Consider the following 14,180-nt stretch of genomic DNA (forward strand, 5'->3'; position numbering starts at 1 on the left):
CAATAATTAGGGGGGGTGTAATCTTTGTCACCCATGATTAGTTTGCATCCCTGGGTACTGTGTCTTGCTGCCAGTGTGGAGCCCACTAATCAAAATAAATAAATATCATTACATTTATTTAGTTTACATTATGCTAAACCCTAACCCTAAGCTCTTCTACATTAAATTAGTTGAGTTAATATAATTAGTCGTCAACTAATAAAACTAGTAAAGATGATAAAAACATACCTCAGGTCAACAATCAACCAAGAGAGGCTGTCAGTACTGGCATATTCAATTGAACGCAACATATGAAGGTCTTTGGATATGGAGGACATTGTGACAGCATTTGCTGTAGCTAAGGCTTGTGAGCACCATTTTTAAGGTGATAATCCATTACTGTAAATATGAAGATTGTATTGTATAGTATTGTATCTTCTGCCATAAAGATGAATACTGATATTTTGTTAAAGAATAAACACTTTTTTTTTAAATAAACAATTTATGTTCTATTATATGTGTCTTTACTAATTTTTGTATTTTGTATAAATATATATCTAGTAACGAAGATAAATTAACAAAATATTCTTTTAGAAGGGCTTCATCTATTAATTTTGCCTGGGTCCCCACTTCATCTCGGTTCGCACCACCCTAAGGACTGCCCTGTGGTTCTTTTGCTGTTGTAAGCTGTAAGGACCTTTGAAATAACTGAAATCGTTTGGTGAAATGAACTAGACATGTAATGGGGTCAAGACCTGCCTGGAACTAATTTTGCTGTGCGCTTCTCTGAAAATAATTGCACACCTTAGAACGTTCATCAGCCGATCAGATTCAAGCATTCAGTGTCCCCGTAGTATAATGTTTTTTTTTAATGGAATGTTTGACTGATGTTCAGCATTTTCTGCTGGTTTCACTGATATGTATAAATCTCATCTCACACAGCCTACATGCCACATGACCCTTATGATACCAAGAAGTATTGGTATTGTAGGCCATGGGTTCACTTTCCAGAGAAGGCAAGTACTGATAAATATATATATCAAACTAATTTAGCTAGTTGTTAGGCTAAGGTTTGGCTGACTTACACAGACATTGTCAGTCAATAAGACCCCTGCTGGTAGATGATGTTACTAAACTAGTATGACTTTATATTGAATTTATATTTGACTTTTATATTATTTATATTACTTTATATGACTACTCCATAGGATTTTCATATGACAAACTTTAAATGTTTTAATATGAATTTAAAACAAAAACCCTGTGTATACTAAAAAAAAAAAAAACTTTTCCTGTTTAATAAAACACACACACACAAATTCAGCTCAATAAAATTTGCCATTTATTTGCTGAAAATGACAGAACTGCATAATTTTGAGAAAAATGTCTCAGAAAATAAGTAGAACGTTGTCTTGTTTTAATAGTATGTTTCTTTTTCCACCCAGCCTGAAATAAAATAGCACTGATATTAGAGTCTATTCTTAATCTCTTAAAACAATTAAATACTGTAAGAAAAAAACATCTGTTATTACCTCCTGGATTATTTCGTAGGATGTATTTTCTAACTTCATCATAGATGAAGATGAGAAGTGAGTATGGGAAGGCAGTAAACCACCACAATAACCTGCATGAAAGAACACAAGGATTATTATTATTTTTTATTTTTATTTTTTACTTTCACTGTTATTTTCAATTCCTGGGCTGCCATTCGAAGTCAGCTAGAAAAATGAAAAGATCTGAACGTGAAGATCCCATGTACTTGTCTGCAAATCCTAGATATGCCTGCTCACCTTAGAGGATACATTCTGAGGGCAACGTCCATGCCTGGGCAGTAGGACAAGAAAGCTGCCAGAGCAGCTTCCTCAAAAAAGGCAAAGATGAGGACTTTGTTTCTTGGAAAGAAAAAAAAGAACAAATTATGATTAGGCTTTAGAGGTAGGCAGCCTCGAGCTGCAACTGAACAAACAATCCAATACTTTATGACTTCTTTGAAGCTTGTTTGCATCTCATTGTTTACATACTTCATTCCCTGCTGTACGATGGAATTTCTTCTAGTCTTTACAATAATCAAGTCACCCCACTGCACAACCACAATACTGATGAAAAATGCTGTGTGGCATGTGGACTCGATAATCTTTCTGGCCTCATAGGTCTGCATCAAACAATTAAACACGAGAAACAAAGCAATATTTATAAAAAATATTTAAAAGGCAGATTTTTTAAATTTGTGCTAATTTGTGCTCTAATATACACATTTCACATTCGGCTTGCTAAAACTTTGAAACTTACCCATTGTTGACCATAGCTATCTTCCAGGTCACTGATAGATCTATCTTCCCAACCAACTCGAAGTCCTGGCAGATAACTAGGCCAGAATCCATTCTCACTCATAACCACAATGTAGGTAAAGAACCCTGCAACTGCCTGGATCATACCTAAAAAGAAAAATCAAGATAATAAAATTAATTGCTTGCCCATATTCATATATGTTAAGACTAAGAGTACAACTGTTAAAGTCAGCATGAACTGGAAGTTGCTGCCGACTTTATTTCAGTATAGTGACGTATTTCCTACTGAAATGGAATATTAAATAAAGGGCGTGGTTTTATTTTAGTGCTCTTCTCCATCTCTCACTCATAGCAAACTAATGGTTAAGGGGTTAAGGACACTCTGCCCAAGCTGTCAAACTGACATCATCAGAGAAGTAATGCCATTTCAGAACAGAAGTAAATGTTCCAATTTTGATTAAAGATTAACGAGACAAACAGTGGATTAACTTGCACTGATTAATTGTTCACTAGCAATGTGTGCTAACAAAGTAAATAGCGTAAATTTTCATTTCATGTGGACTTTAATAGATGTTTCAAAACATCCAGAGCTCTCTATGGTCACCGTGATTTTCCCAAGTAAGAAATGTTCATGGATCAACATTACTGTCCAAAAATATAGACCTAACCCAATGGCTACCCCTAAACCCAACCCTACCCATAATTTATTCCTAAAATCAGAGAGAAATGATTGGTGAATAACAAGGGTGTAGAAGCTTCTAATCCTGACTGTAAGCTTATAACTGACAAAAACTTATCCCTCAATTCTGATTGGTTGATTGGAATGTTGTTCCAGGATCAACAAGGATGTTGATCCAGAAACATGTTGTACTTGGTGAAATCATGTTCACCACTCTCTTTAAAGAGTAAGAATGTGCTTACCAATCTGACCATATGCCATACTGATTAGCCTCTCGTTCACCAGCCTATCTGTTTTAGCATTTCTCGGTTGTCTCTTCATTATGTCATTTTCTGCATTTTCATAGGCCAGTGAGATTGCAGGAATCTGTGGCAACAATTAAAATGAATTAAAAGCAGATTAATAATTTAAAGCTCTCTACAGCAACAGTCCTTTTTCTTACCAGGTCAGTGCCCAGGTCAATGCAGAGAATGGTGACGGTGCCCAAAGGTAGAGGAATACCAACAAGGACAAACATGAGGAAGGGTGACATCTCAGGGATCTTACTAGTCAGTGTGTAGGCAATGGACTTCTTCAAGTTGTCAAAGATCAGACGGCCTGAAGTGGAGGATACGTGCTTAAGAAATAAGTGTCAATGACATGTATCCTACATAACATCTAAAGTGAATTAAATATTAATACTTCAAGAGATTTTCATACTGTACCTTCTTCTACTCCAGTGACAATTGAGGCAAAGTTGTCGTCCAGAAGGATCATGTCAGCAGCCTGTTTGGATACATCGGATCCAGCGATACCCATAGCCACACCAATGTCAGCTTTCTTCAGAGCAGGAGAATCATTGACACCATCACCGGTTACAGCTACAATGGCACCCTGATAATAGAAATAAAATGCGTTAAAATGGTACATTGCGGAGTAGAATCCTCTAGCATCGGTAGGAATCAGATAGATAACTGTCTGACGGCACCTGTCGCTGACAACCTTCCACGATGATCAGCTTTTGTTGTGGAGAAGTTCTGGCAAACACAATTTCTGTATGGTGTTTGAGGATCTCATCCAGGTCACTTTCATTCATGTTCTTCAGTTCTCCGCCATGGACCACACAGGCCTTAGCATCTCTGGAGATACACTTTGCATTAGCAGACAACTAGAGCAATTCCACATTTGAAACTGGTTGAGATGATTGTTTACCTTGGATTGACCTCTCCAACAGGGATGTTCAAACGTGCAGCAATGTCTTCCACAGTCTCATTGCCTTCAGAGATGATGCCAACACCCTTTGCAATAGCTTTAGCTGTAATTGGATGGTCACCAGTAACCATGATAACCTATATGGGAAAAATCATTAATTTAATTTGCTTTGGACGAATAATTATTATCTGAATAATTTGATATGGGCACAGTATATTTAAGCAGCATATTTTGAATGAGGACAACACCTTGATTCCAGCACTCCGGCATTTGGCCACAGCATCTGGTACAGCTGCACGAGGAGGATCAATCATGGACATGAGGCCAACAAAACACAGGTTCTCAGTGGGGAAGTTTACTTCTTCAGAATCAAATGCAAAACCCTCAGGAAATTGGTCATCAGGGAGGTTAAAGTTGCAGAAGCCTATAAGAGAGATCACAGAATTAGTAATGTGCTGTAATTAATCATTCTCTGTGTTCATATTCTTCTGTAACCATAAATTCAATGCATATCCCAAAGTGAACTTCATAAGATGGGTTTACCCAGCACTCTTTCTCCAAGACCTCCGAGTTCTACGTAAGCATTTTGAAATGAATCTTTCATTTCATCATTCATAGGCTGCTCTTTTCCTTGAATCAAAATAGTAGAGCATCGATCCAGGATTCTTTCAGGTGCTCCCTTCATCACCAGCAGGTGCTTAGACTCTGATGAATTGGGATTCTTGTGGATTGAGAGCTAGAAATGGCATACGAAGTGCTGTTAGGATGACCAATCAAAATAGCATCATCTCCAAAGAACACATCAACATATACAAAATACCTGATACTTGTTGGTGGAGTTGAAAGGGATCTCACAAATCTTTGGGTACTTCTCTCTCATTTCAGTGACTGAACCACAACACAGCTCAATACACTTCAACAGGGCAGACTCCGAGGCATCACCAGCTGTTTCTCGCTACAAAACGGATTTGATTGAACAAAGTTTTCACTCACAATAAGAGAGTTAAATTGGCTACTGGAATGGTAGTCATCTTTGCAAGTTCTAACGTAGCTCAAATATTAAGATGTCTAAAGGGAAACTCACACTAAGGATTGGGAGATGGCTCTGTTCAGCACGAAAAACAGCACGGTTGCACAAGCCAGCAACACGTGCGAGGGTGGCCCAAGTAGCAGAGCTCCTGTCGAAAGAGGTTCCACTCTGGTTCTCTGTGGTGTCTGCTTCATGAATCTGGTTGTCAAACCACATGTGAGCGACGGTCATTCGGTTCTGGGTCAAAGTTCCAGTCTTGTCAGAGCAAATGGTGGTGGTTGAGCCAAGAGTCTCCACGGCTTCAAGATTCTTCACCAGGCAGTTTTTCTTTGCCATACGTTTGGCAGTCAGAGTTAGACACACCTACATAAGTAGACACAAGCTAAGTTATCACTCTCGACTCAAACATAGTAAAATATGACCAGGATTTATTTATTTTAAAGGTCTTGAATCACTAATAATCCATTGTACAGATATAGTTGACTAAAGAAGTATTACTGACTTTGACTTTGACTTACAGTTACAGTGGCAGGGAGACCTTCAGGTACATTAGCGACAATGATTCCAATCAGGAAAACAACTGCTTCTAACCACCCATATCCAAGTATCAAGGAGAGGATTAGGAAGGTCAAACCCAGGAAGACAGCCACACCAGAGATGATGTGGATGAAATGCTCAATCTCTTTAGCAATTGGTGTTTGTCCACAATCCAGACTGGAGGCAAGTGATGCAATACGACCCATGACAGTATGGTCACCGGTGCTGATGACAATCCCTTTGGCAGTACCTAGGGTTTTAATATGCTCAAGAAATTAAAGTTTTTCCACAGCTACTCTAAAATGCATCCAATGTATCCAACAATCTACAGACATGTTTTTGGTACCTTCAACACAGTTGGTAGAGAAAAATGCAATGTTTCTTGTCTCCAGGGGGTTATCATGGGAGAAGTCAGGAGTACGACTCTGGGGCTCAGATTCACCAGTGAGGGAAGAGTTGTCCACCTGGAAAGGAAGAATGAAAGTTTCATAAAAATGCATTGATGGGATACAGTATATCATATTTTACATTCAGAAATGCTTTAGGTCTTACTTTGCATCCTTGTGAAGAGATAATACGGAGATCAGCTGGGATTCTGTCTCCACCTTTGACCTCCACAAGATCTCCTACAACTACCTCCTCAGCATTGATGATCTTTTTCTCACCATCACGCACAACTAATGCTTGCTACATGACCAGAACAAAACAATAAGTACTTTTGTGCCACAGGAAAGCTAAATTTGAACATAAAATTATTTATAAGAGACCATTACTGTACCTGAGGAACAAGGTTCCTAAAAGATTCCATGATCTTAGAGCTCTTGGATTCTTGATAGTATGAGAACCATCCATTGACTATGACAACAAAAGCAAGCACAAGTCCCAGGTACAGCTGCAAAACCACATTTAGGTTTTTAGTAAGGGACAAAGTGTATGATCATGTACTGTACATAAAAATGAAGACAAAACATTTTCTCTGACATACATTGTCATTCGCTGGTTCTTCTTCAGAGGCAGTCTGAATTCCATATGCTGTGAAACAAAGAAATGCTCCAAACCACAACAGTGTCTGGAATCCACCAAAGAGCTGTGTGCAGAACTTGACCCATTCTGGAGTCGTAGGAGGTGGGGTCAGGGAATTTGGCCCATCACGCTCTAAGATCTCCTTTGCACGGGATAAAGACAAGCCCTGCCATAGGGTATGAACATTGAGTAATGAAATGACTGCAAGAAAACACTAAATGTCTTAATCCTAATGACTACTTGAAATTAAATTAACAAAATGTGTAATCACCTACACAATTTAAAGACAGTAAAGTGTCTTGATTAAACAGGACAGGTATATTAGACTTAACATAAATCATCTACGTTTTATCAAAACAAGTCAACTTATACTTTTGTAACTAAAAGAATGTGATTATTAACTAGTTTTTGCCTCCTTGTATTTTACATAAAACACGTAATTTCATACAGAAAATTTGTATAAACACGTACAATTCACTAAAAAATATTACATTTCCAAAATTCTCACTACACCTCTGCTCACCTTGTTCAAGTCAGTGCCGTATTTGCGAGAAAGTTCATCCAATGTCAGCTTGTGGTCGTCCTGCAGAAGAGCATAAAAGCTTGAATCTCAGCTCCGCAGAGAAAATCTATAAATCCCATTTTTTGTACAGCATAATTCATAATTATGTACAGCATACTAATGTGCAGAAAATAATGAAATAATGTATTTTTTTTTAATATAGATGAGAAAGTATTGAACTTTTCTTGATTTCTATAGTTTCAGATTATACTAGTATTATGGTGATACAGCCTCCATGTCCTAGCTGACATGTTAATATTATGTGTAATGTATATATTAATTTCTCACCAGCTCCACTTCTTTCTTAAGTTCGTTCACATCCTTCTTCTTTTTTTTACCCTTTTTGGATTTTTTGATTTCATTCTCAGAAGTTTCCGTCAACTTGTACTTATCATTCCCCGTCTATAAAACATAATATATTGTATATAACATAAAAGTAACTGGAAGCCAAAGATGAAATCTACACAACAAATGAAATATCAGAAGAATAAAACAATCAAGTAAAGTGACCAGAATCACTGCGGAAAGGACCAGTATTCACCAGCATGAGTTTCCATGCTGGCTTATGCTGGTTTGCTGTTAGTCTGTGACACTGATCTACCAGCATGGTCTGGTAAAGCTTATTGACCACAGACGCTTTGCTAGTTAAACTAATGATTCCAGTTTGGGCCCAACCAGCTCACCAGCATCCAAAACACAGCATATGCTGTTTGTTTCACAAGATATGATCAAGATAACAATAATTTACTCACGCCAAGCCCCATCTTCCCAGTTTATTTCAACCCAAAATCTGGTGTTTTGAATTTCAGAAGTCCTGTCGGCCTCTTTGGAGACACAAGTGCCTGTGTAACCAAGCCAAGTTCACAACATTTATATTCTGCCAACTCACCTGTGTTTTGGGGAGGAGATCTGGAAAATTTTGGGAGGGGTTTAGCACCTGTCATCCTTAACCTTTTATTTTAACCTTTTATTTATTTAACCTTCATCCATACAGGTAAGTCATTTCGGTGACATCAGTAAGAAGGACTAGTTAAGATGTTTTATTGATTGATAGTACTATTAACTTGCAATAACAATTTATCCACTATTATATTTGTATCTACTACTAATATTTACTTATATTATATTTGTATAAATATTTTATATTAATGTGTATGTGTTATAAAGTTTCATTTTAAGCTAAATAAGTATATTTTTAACACAAAATGTAAATTTAAATTGAACTCTCCATTGTCTTTGTGCAGAAAGTCTAGACATACCCACTTTTTTAAAAAGCATTGTATTCGTGACTGAACAGAAGGACAGGAAAGCTGCCAGAGCAGTTCCATATTTCAAAGAAACCAAGCTGTAGTCTTTGGTCTATGTAAGATAAAATGATGATAAGTTTCAGTTTCTCCGTTGTGGCCTTTGGGATCGTTGGAGGTGGCATGAGCAGTCATGAGCTGGAACTGAGTAAACAGCCCACTCTGATAAATATCACTCCAATGTTTTATGACTGCTTTGAAGCCACAACATTTGTTTACATACTTCACTCCTTGCTGTAGGATAAAATTGTTAGCCCTTGTAGATGATCAAGTCAGCACTCACAGGAGCAACAGATCAAATATGAAGTCTGTATTATTGTCTTTTCTGTATTTATTGTTCTATTGTCTGATTTTATGAATGATTTCTATGTTCCCTGTTAATCAGATTAACCAGCAGAGAACCAGAAAGAACATGCTGTGACCAGGAATAAACCACTATAAACCAGCTTGGACCTGAATAAAACTTCATGCTGGTGTGAGTTGGTAGTTCTTTTTTTTCGTGACTTTGCCAACTGTTTTTTTTTTTTTTTTTGATGTTTGTAAAAAAAAAAAAATCTGTAGATTTAAATTGATTATATATGTGGGCAGAATCAAATGCTATGAATTGTGAATTTGTGATAGACATTGTCTGTGTTTGGTAAACCATTTGATGTCTGTTGTCAGTCAACAGAGCTCTCCAGTTCCATGTCCTTCAGAGTGCCTCAGAAGTTTAGCTCATGCTTAGGCCTACAGACTCAATATGTGTAGGTGGAACAGTGTTTTATGTACTGATCCATAATTATTTTGGTTGAATTATGCAGTTATATTTTAACAAGATTCACTTCACTTCAAAAATGGCTTCACTTTTTATAACAAATGCAATTTGAGGCCCTGGTCTCATTTTCCTCTCAAAACGTAGAAGCAATACATTTTATTGTAAACAAATAAAACTAACAAATAGCTAAAAACAGAGTGGAGACACTGAGAGAGACAGAGAGAAGATAAATAAATTATGATTTCTCAAAAGGAAGGGGTATGATGGCAGTATCCTGATCTTTGTGGGTATGACATTTTAATTAATACAATTTAAATAAATGTGTTATTTTGCAGCCCTCCTATTTGCATCTTAGTACATTCTATAATTTTCTTAAAATATGCAATATTAATGGATTAATGGAAAGACCAGAAAGTGTGCTCATGATATTCAGACTTTATTAATTTGTTGCTTAAATAGCTTCTTAATTGGCATCTGTTATTCTATTAAGAACATTTAACATTCACAGAACCTTTCCATTGCACATGCATTTCTTTACAGAGGAGAAAGGTTTTTCAGATTATTAAATGTTCTTCACACTAAAAAAATATGTTTTTTTTTATACAGCCGGTGAGTCCTGTGAATCTAGTGAATCTCAACATTTTATACCAAGTGTAGAGGAAAAAGCCAAAACTGATCGTCACACTAATCGATGGGACAAACAGGGAGCGAGACCCAAGGGCACTCGAGACATCAGATTGTCACGAGTATCTCATATTGCTGCTGTAGCAGGCTATGACGAGGCTTGTGAATACTGGTATTCTATCACCCCCTATACATCCTGAGAACAGATCTGAAGCATTAAGAAATGCAGGTGAGGAATCCCCAAATGTGATTAAACATGGATCGCATCAGCCAGCAGCTAACATCGCTACTAACAGGCACTCAAGGTCAAGCAGACAGCGGCATTCAGCTCAGAGTGCAGCCGAGCCCAGGACTCTGATATTGAGTGACTCCATTATCAGAAACATCAGTTAACAGGAATAAAACTACATGCTGCTTTTATCAAGCAAACCATCTCTGATGTGAACAGGGAACTAATATGTTTTCACGGTTGCTTGGGCTAAACACATGGCTACAAAGATCTTACAATATAAAAGGAGTGAACTTCATCGATCGTCTTTTCTGGGGCCATAGACAACTGTTTAAATCAAATGGCCTCCACCCAAACAAACAATTAATAAGGACAATATATATATATATATATATATATATATATATATATATATATATATATATATGAAACTCTAGATGACGCAGCCCAATAGGTCTAACTCAATCTGACCGAATGACATCAACACATGGCACAGCTGACTGGTTTTCTCCTGTATCGGAAGCAAATGAGCTCACTGCTCAGCATTCAAATATATGACTAGGGCTTACCGTAGCAGTAGCTTACCGTAGCTTACCCCCACTTTCCCCAGCTCCACCTGTATAGATCTGCTACGAGGGGATTCATGTATGCTATATGGGGGTTATTTCATGTATGTTAGAAGAACGTTGTAAAGCTGCTTGTGTGTTTTTACATTCTTATGTCGTCTTGAATATTTACAGATGCTATGGAATAACCAGAGGTCACAGGACCAAAATGAGTATGACGGAGCTGCATACTGTTGCCGCCCTCCTTAATCCACATACTGTTTTATTTGTCTCTGAAAATCTCATAAGATTTCTCAGAATATTTGTTCTGAAACAAATGCTGACATGAGAAAATACTGTATAGGAGATAATAGAAACACTGTATGCATATACATTTTTATTAAATAAATAAATAATCCCATTTTAAATATATTTCCAAAATGGAAATAAAAATAAACCACATACATGCCAATGCCAAGGCAGTGTGTCACATTATTATTATTATTTTTTTTAGATGCTTTAATTACATTTGTTTTATTACCTAGATATAGTGCACACATTAAAAGATTAGTTATTCATTTTACATCATAATGTTTTCATCCTAAACTTGGTTTTAATCCTGCTTGACCTTAAAGTTCAGGGTGACCGGTGTAGAGGTCAAAGCAGATTTTGGATGACTAATTTGATTGACAGGTACAAAGATAAGAGCAAGGACAAAACAACCAGATAATCCATGTTTGACTGGTTTTGTTCTGGATCCAGAACATCTTGAAAGGTCAGAGATTTCCACTTAAAAAGACTTAAAAACTACACCCACCGTAGATTGAAGCCTTTAACACAGAAAATGCATTATGAAGGTTGTCAGCTAAAGTCATCCTTGAATCAGAAACAATGAAATGTTGTGGCATTGCTACACAAAATGTCAAATTAGCTGTCGATGCAATAGAAAAACTAAACATCTTTTGAATGCAAATATTAAAAAGAATTGAAGATGATACTGAGAATTAAATTCCAGACCAAACTGACTGTTTATCGTTTCAAAATATTGAGTAGCTTTTGTTACCTTTGACCGGAAAAACAAAAATACACAATAACATTTTGTAAATTAAAATTAACATAAAGAACATAAAGAATTCATGAAGATAAAAATGCATGAGCTCTTAGGGCTTCCACAGTACATTAGTTATCTAGTCATATTCAAAAGAACACACACACACACACACACACACACACACACACTCATATATATATAAATATATATACACACACACACACTTTTGTTACCTTTGCACCAAGGAATATAGAAATAAACAATAGTCATATTCAAAAGGCCACAAATGAAACAATGTATGTAAATAAATGTATTGTTAATAAGTTAATAAGTGGATGAGTCATCAATAAATGTACATTTTGTTTTGCCTTCCCTGAAGGAAGACTGTACAATGTATAAAATAATGTACAATGCATAAAGTATATTTTATCATTTATATATTATCTATAATATATTATATTGTATATTATCAATAAATGCTCATGCAGGCAATGAGAGAACAGAAAATTAGCAAAGAACTCAGTGAGATTCATAGATGTAGAGCTCATTATTCACCTGATCTGAAGCCAAAGGCACTTATTCAGAATCTCTGGGATGGAGCTGAGAAGAGGAGGCACTCGAGTTCAGTTGGAGATATTAATGCACCAAAAGCTGGTTTGCCAAATGCTATAAAACTCACCAAGTTGAGGAAGCCATTAGCCTAATGGATTGGTTGCAGCTCAGAGGAAAAACAGTGAAACACACTGTTTGGGCTTGAAAGTTCATAACAAAATTGACTTACAATTAAATAGTAACGTATGTGTATGAAACTGTTTTTTAACAAACAATTTCTCAACAATCATGACGCTTCGTAATTCCACTATCTTCATCGAAAAGACAGATGGCGCTGTTTCTTTGCGGTTGAATTTATTCAAGTGCGTTTTCATTGCGTGCCACTAGATGGAGGAAGCTCTTTTGGATTCAAGCTGACAGCTGGAGGACAAAATAATGCAGGTTCTTCATTGTGCATTGTGTTGGTTCAGTCCATGACTGTCTCTGAGCTAAAGGCTTATTCAACCATCAAATAACTGTTGGGTTTTACTTCACAAATGCACTAATTATAGTCATGACACCTGGATAAACAGGCATTGTAATGTCAGTAAATCTAGTTACTATGTCAAACATAGCCAGGATTAATTTTTTAGCTAATAAACAGATGAACACTGGTGATAGCACACTTTAATATAAGTTTATTTTTATTTATGTTTGTGTGTCAGCGTCTTCATCCAACTGCTGTTTTATTATTTTATAGCAGAATTTCCAGCTTGTGTCATGTGACTGAAGATTAGCTCAATATCTGCTAGAATTTCATATTACAGTCATTGTTCTTCTGTATACTGATTTTAATAGCCAGAAAATCCTTTCCTTGTGCTGCTAATGAAGAGCGTGTAAATGGCTGTTCGCATTATGGACTACATTTGGAGCATGAGACTCATATTAATATTAATAAATAAACATGACCAACGACAGCTTCTGTAACAGATATATATATATTTACAATATTTACAATTATATTATTATTACAATTTTAAATAGCTATTTTCATTGTGAATATAAAATGTCATTTATTGCTGTGGTCAAAGCTGAATTTTCAACATCATTACTCCAGTCTTCAGTGTCACACGATCCTTCAGAAATCATTCTAATATGCTCAAGAAACATTTCTGATTATTATCTATGTTGAAAACAGTTGTGCTGCTTCATATTTTTGGGGAAATTGTGATACATTTTCAATTTCTTAGTTTGTATTATTTATTCATTTATTTATTTAATTGTCAGAATAAGATTTTCAAGGAGTTTGTCAAGAAATAACATGAAAAACTGAAGGGAAAATAATGATTTTATACTTTTTGGTGCCCATCAATGAACTGTTGCAGGTGGAAAAAAAGCTGTGACAATTCTTCCAAATTGTTTTGTTCCATGGAAAGCAACAGCAGTGTACGGGTATGAAACAAAATGAGGGTGAGTTTAATAAATGACAGAATTTTCATTTTTATCAGAACTAATCCTTTAATCAGTGTACAAAAAGGAAAGGAAAAAACTGTTTGGTTCCTTATTTAAACTCGGCCGTCTGTAATGTAATCACATTTCCTGACTCATGTTCCCGTCAGGTAAATGTACATGACAGCCTCCCCTGCTGCTCACATGGGAACTGGAGTTTGCACCGGCTTAAAGCTCCTGGATTGTGTAATAAGTGGAATGTTTCGCAATCTCTAAGAACTATTCCATCGTGTGAAGGAGTCAAGAGGTCAGAGGTCAACCACAGTGGCATGCAAACAGAGAGAGGAGTGAGATGAGTGCTATGGAAACAAGGGCAAAAGGACAAAGCTAAAGCCATGTCATTT

At 36.4% G+C, this 14,180-nt stretch overlaps 1 protein-coding gene across 1 annotated transcript; it reads right to left on the reverse strand.

Annotated features, from left to right (window-relative positions):
- Positions 1–1,306: 1,306 nt before the first annotated feature.
- Positions 1,307–8,149, reverse strand: LOC109060285 (sodium/potassium-transporting ATPase subunit alpha-1-like). Its single transcript, XM_042746161.1, has 22 exons — positions 8,042–8,149; positions 7,578–7,691; positions 7,251–7,310; positions 6,690–6,893; positions 6,483–6,596; positions 6,257–6,391; positions 6,051–6,168; positions 5,686–5,954; positions 5,222–5,530; positions 4,958–5,092; positions 4,681–4,873; positions 4,386–4,561; positions 4,138–4,274; positions 3,914–4,064; positions 3,651–3,819; positions 3,389–3,543; positions 3,189–3,312; positions 2,269–2,414; positions 2,001–2,131; positions 1,770–1,871; positions 1,512–1,603; positions 1,307–1,425 (listed from the first exon to the last, which is right to left on the reverse strand). Exons 1-22 carry the CDS (start codon positions 8,051–8,053, stop codon positions 1,397–1,399), a joined length of 3,075 nt encoding a protein of 1,024 aa, XP_042602095.1. The 5' UTR covers positions 8,054–8,149; the 3' UTR covers positions 1,307–1,396.
- Positions 8,150–14,180: the final 6,031 nt, after the last annotated feature.

Source organism: Cyprinus carpio, chromosome A1 (assembly GCF_018340385.1).
Source record: "Cyprinus carpio isolate SPL01 chromosome A1, ASM1834038v1, whole genome shotgun sequence".
In the NCBI taxonomy this organism is placed as follows: domain Eukaryota; kingdom Metazoa; phylum Chordata; class Actinopteri; order Cypriniformes; family Cyprinidae; genus Cyprinus; species Cyprinus carpio.

Bases quoted from the DNA above. Each gene is read 5' to 3' on its own strand.
- LOC109060285 (XM_042746161.1), bottom strand. The intron at 2,132-2,268 runs GTAAGTTTCAAA...TGTTTGATGCAG, and splicing joins ATAGCTATGGTCAACAATGG to ACCTATGAGGCCAGAAAGAT. The intron at 1,604-1,769 runs GTGAGCAGGCAT...TCTTTCATGCAG, and splicing joins CTCAGAATGTATCCTCTAAG to GTTATTGTGGTGGTTTACTG.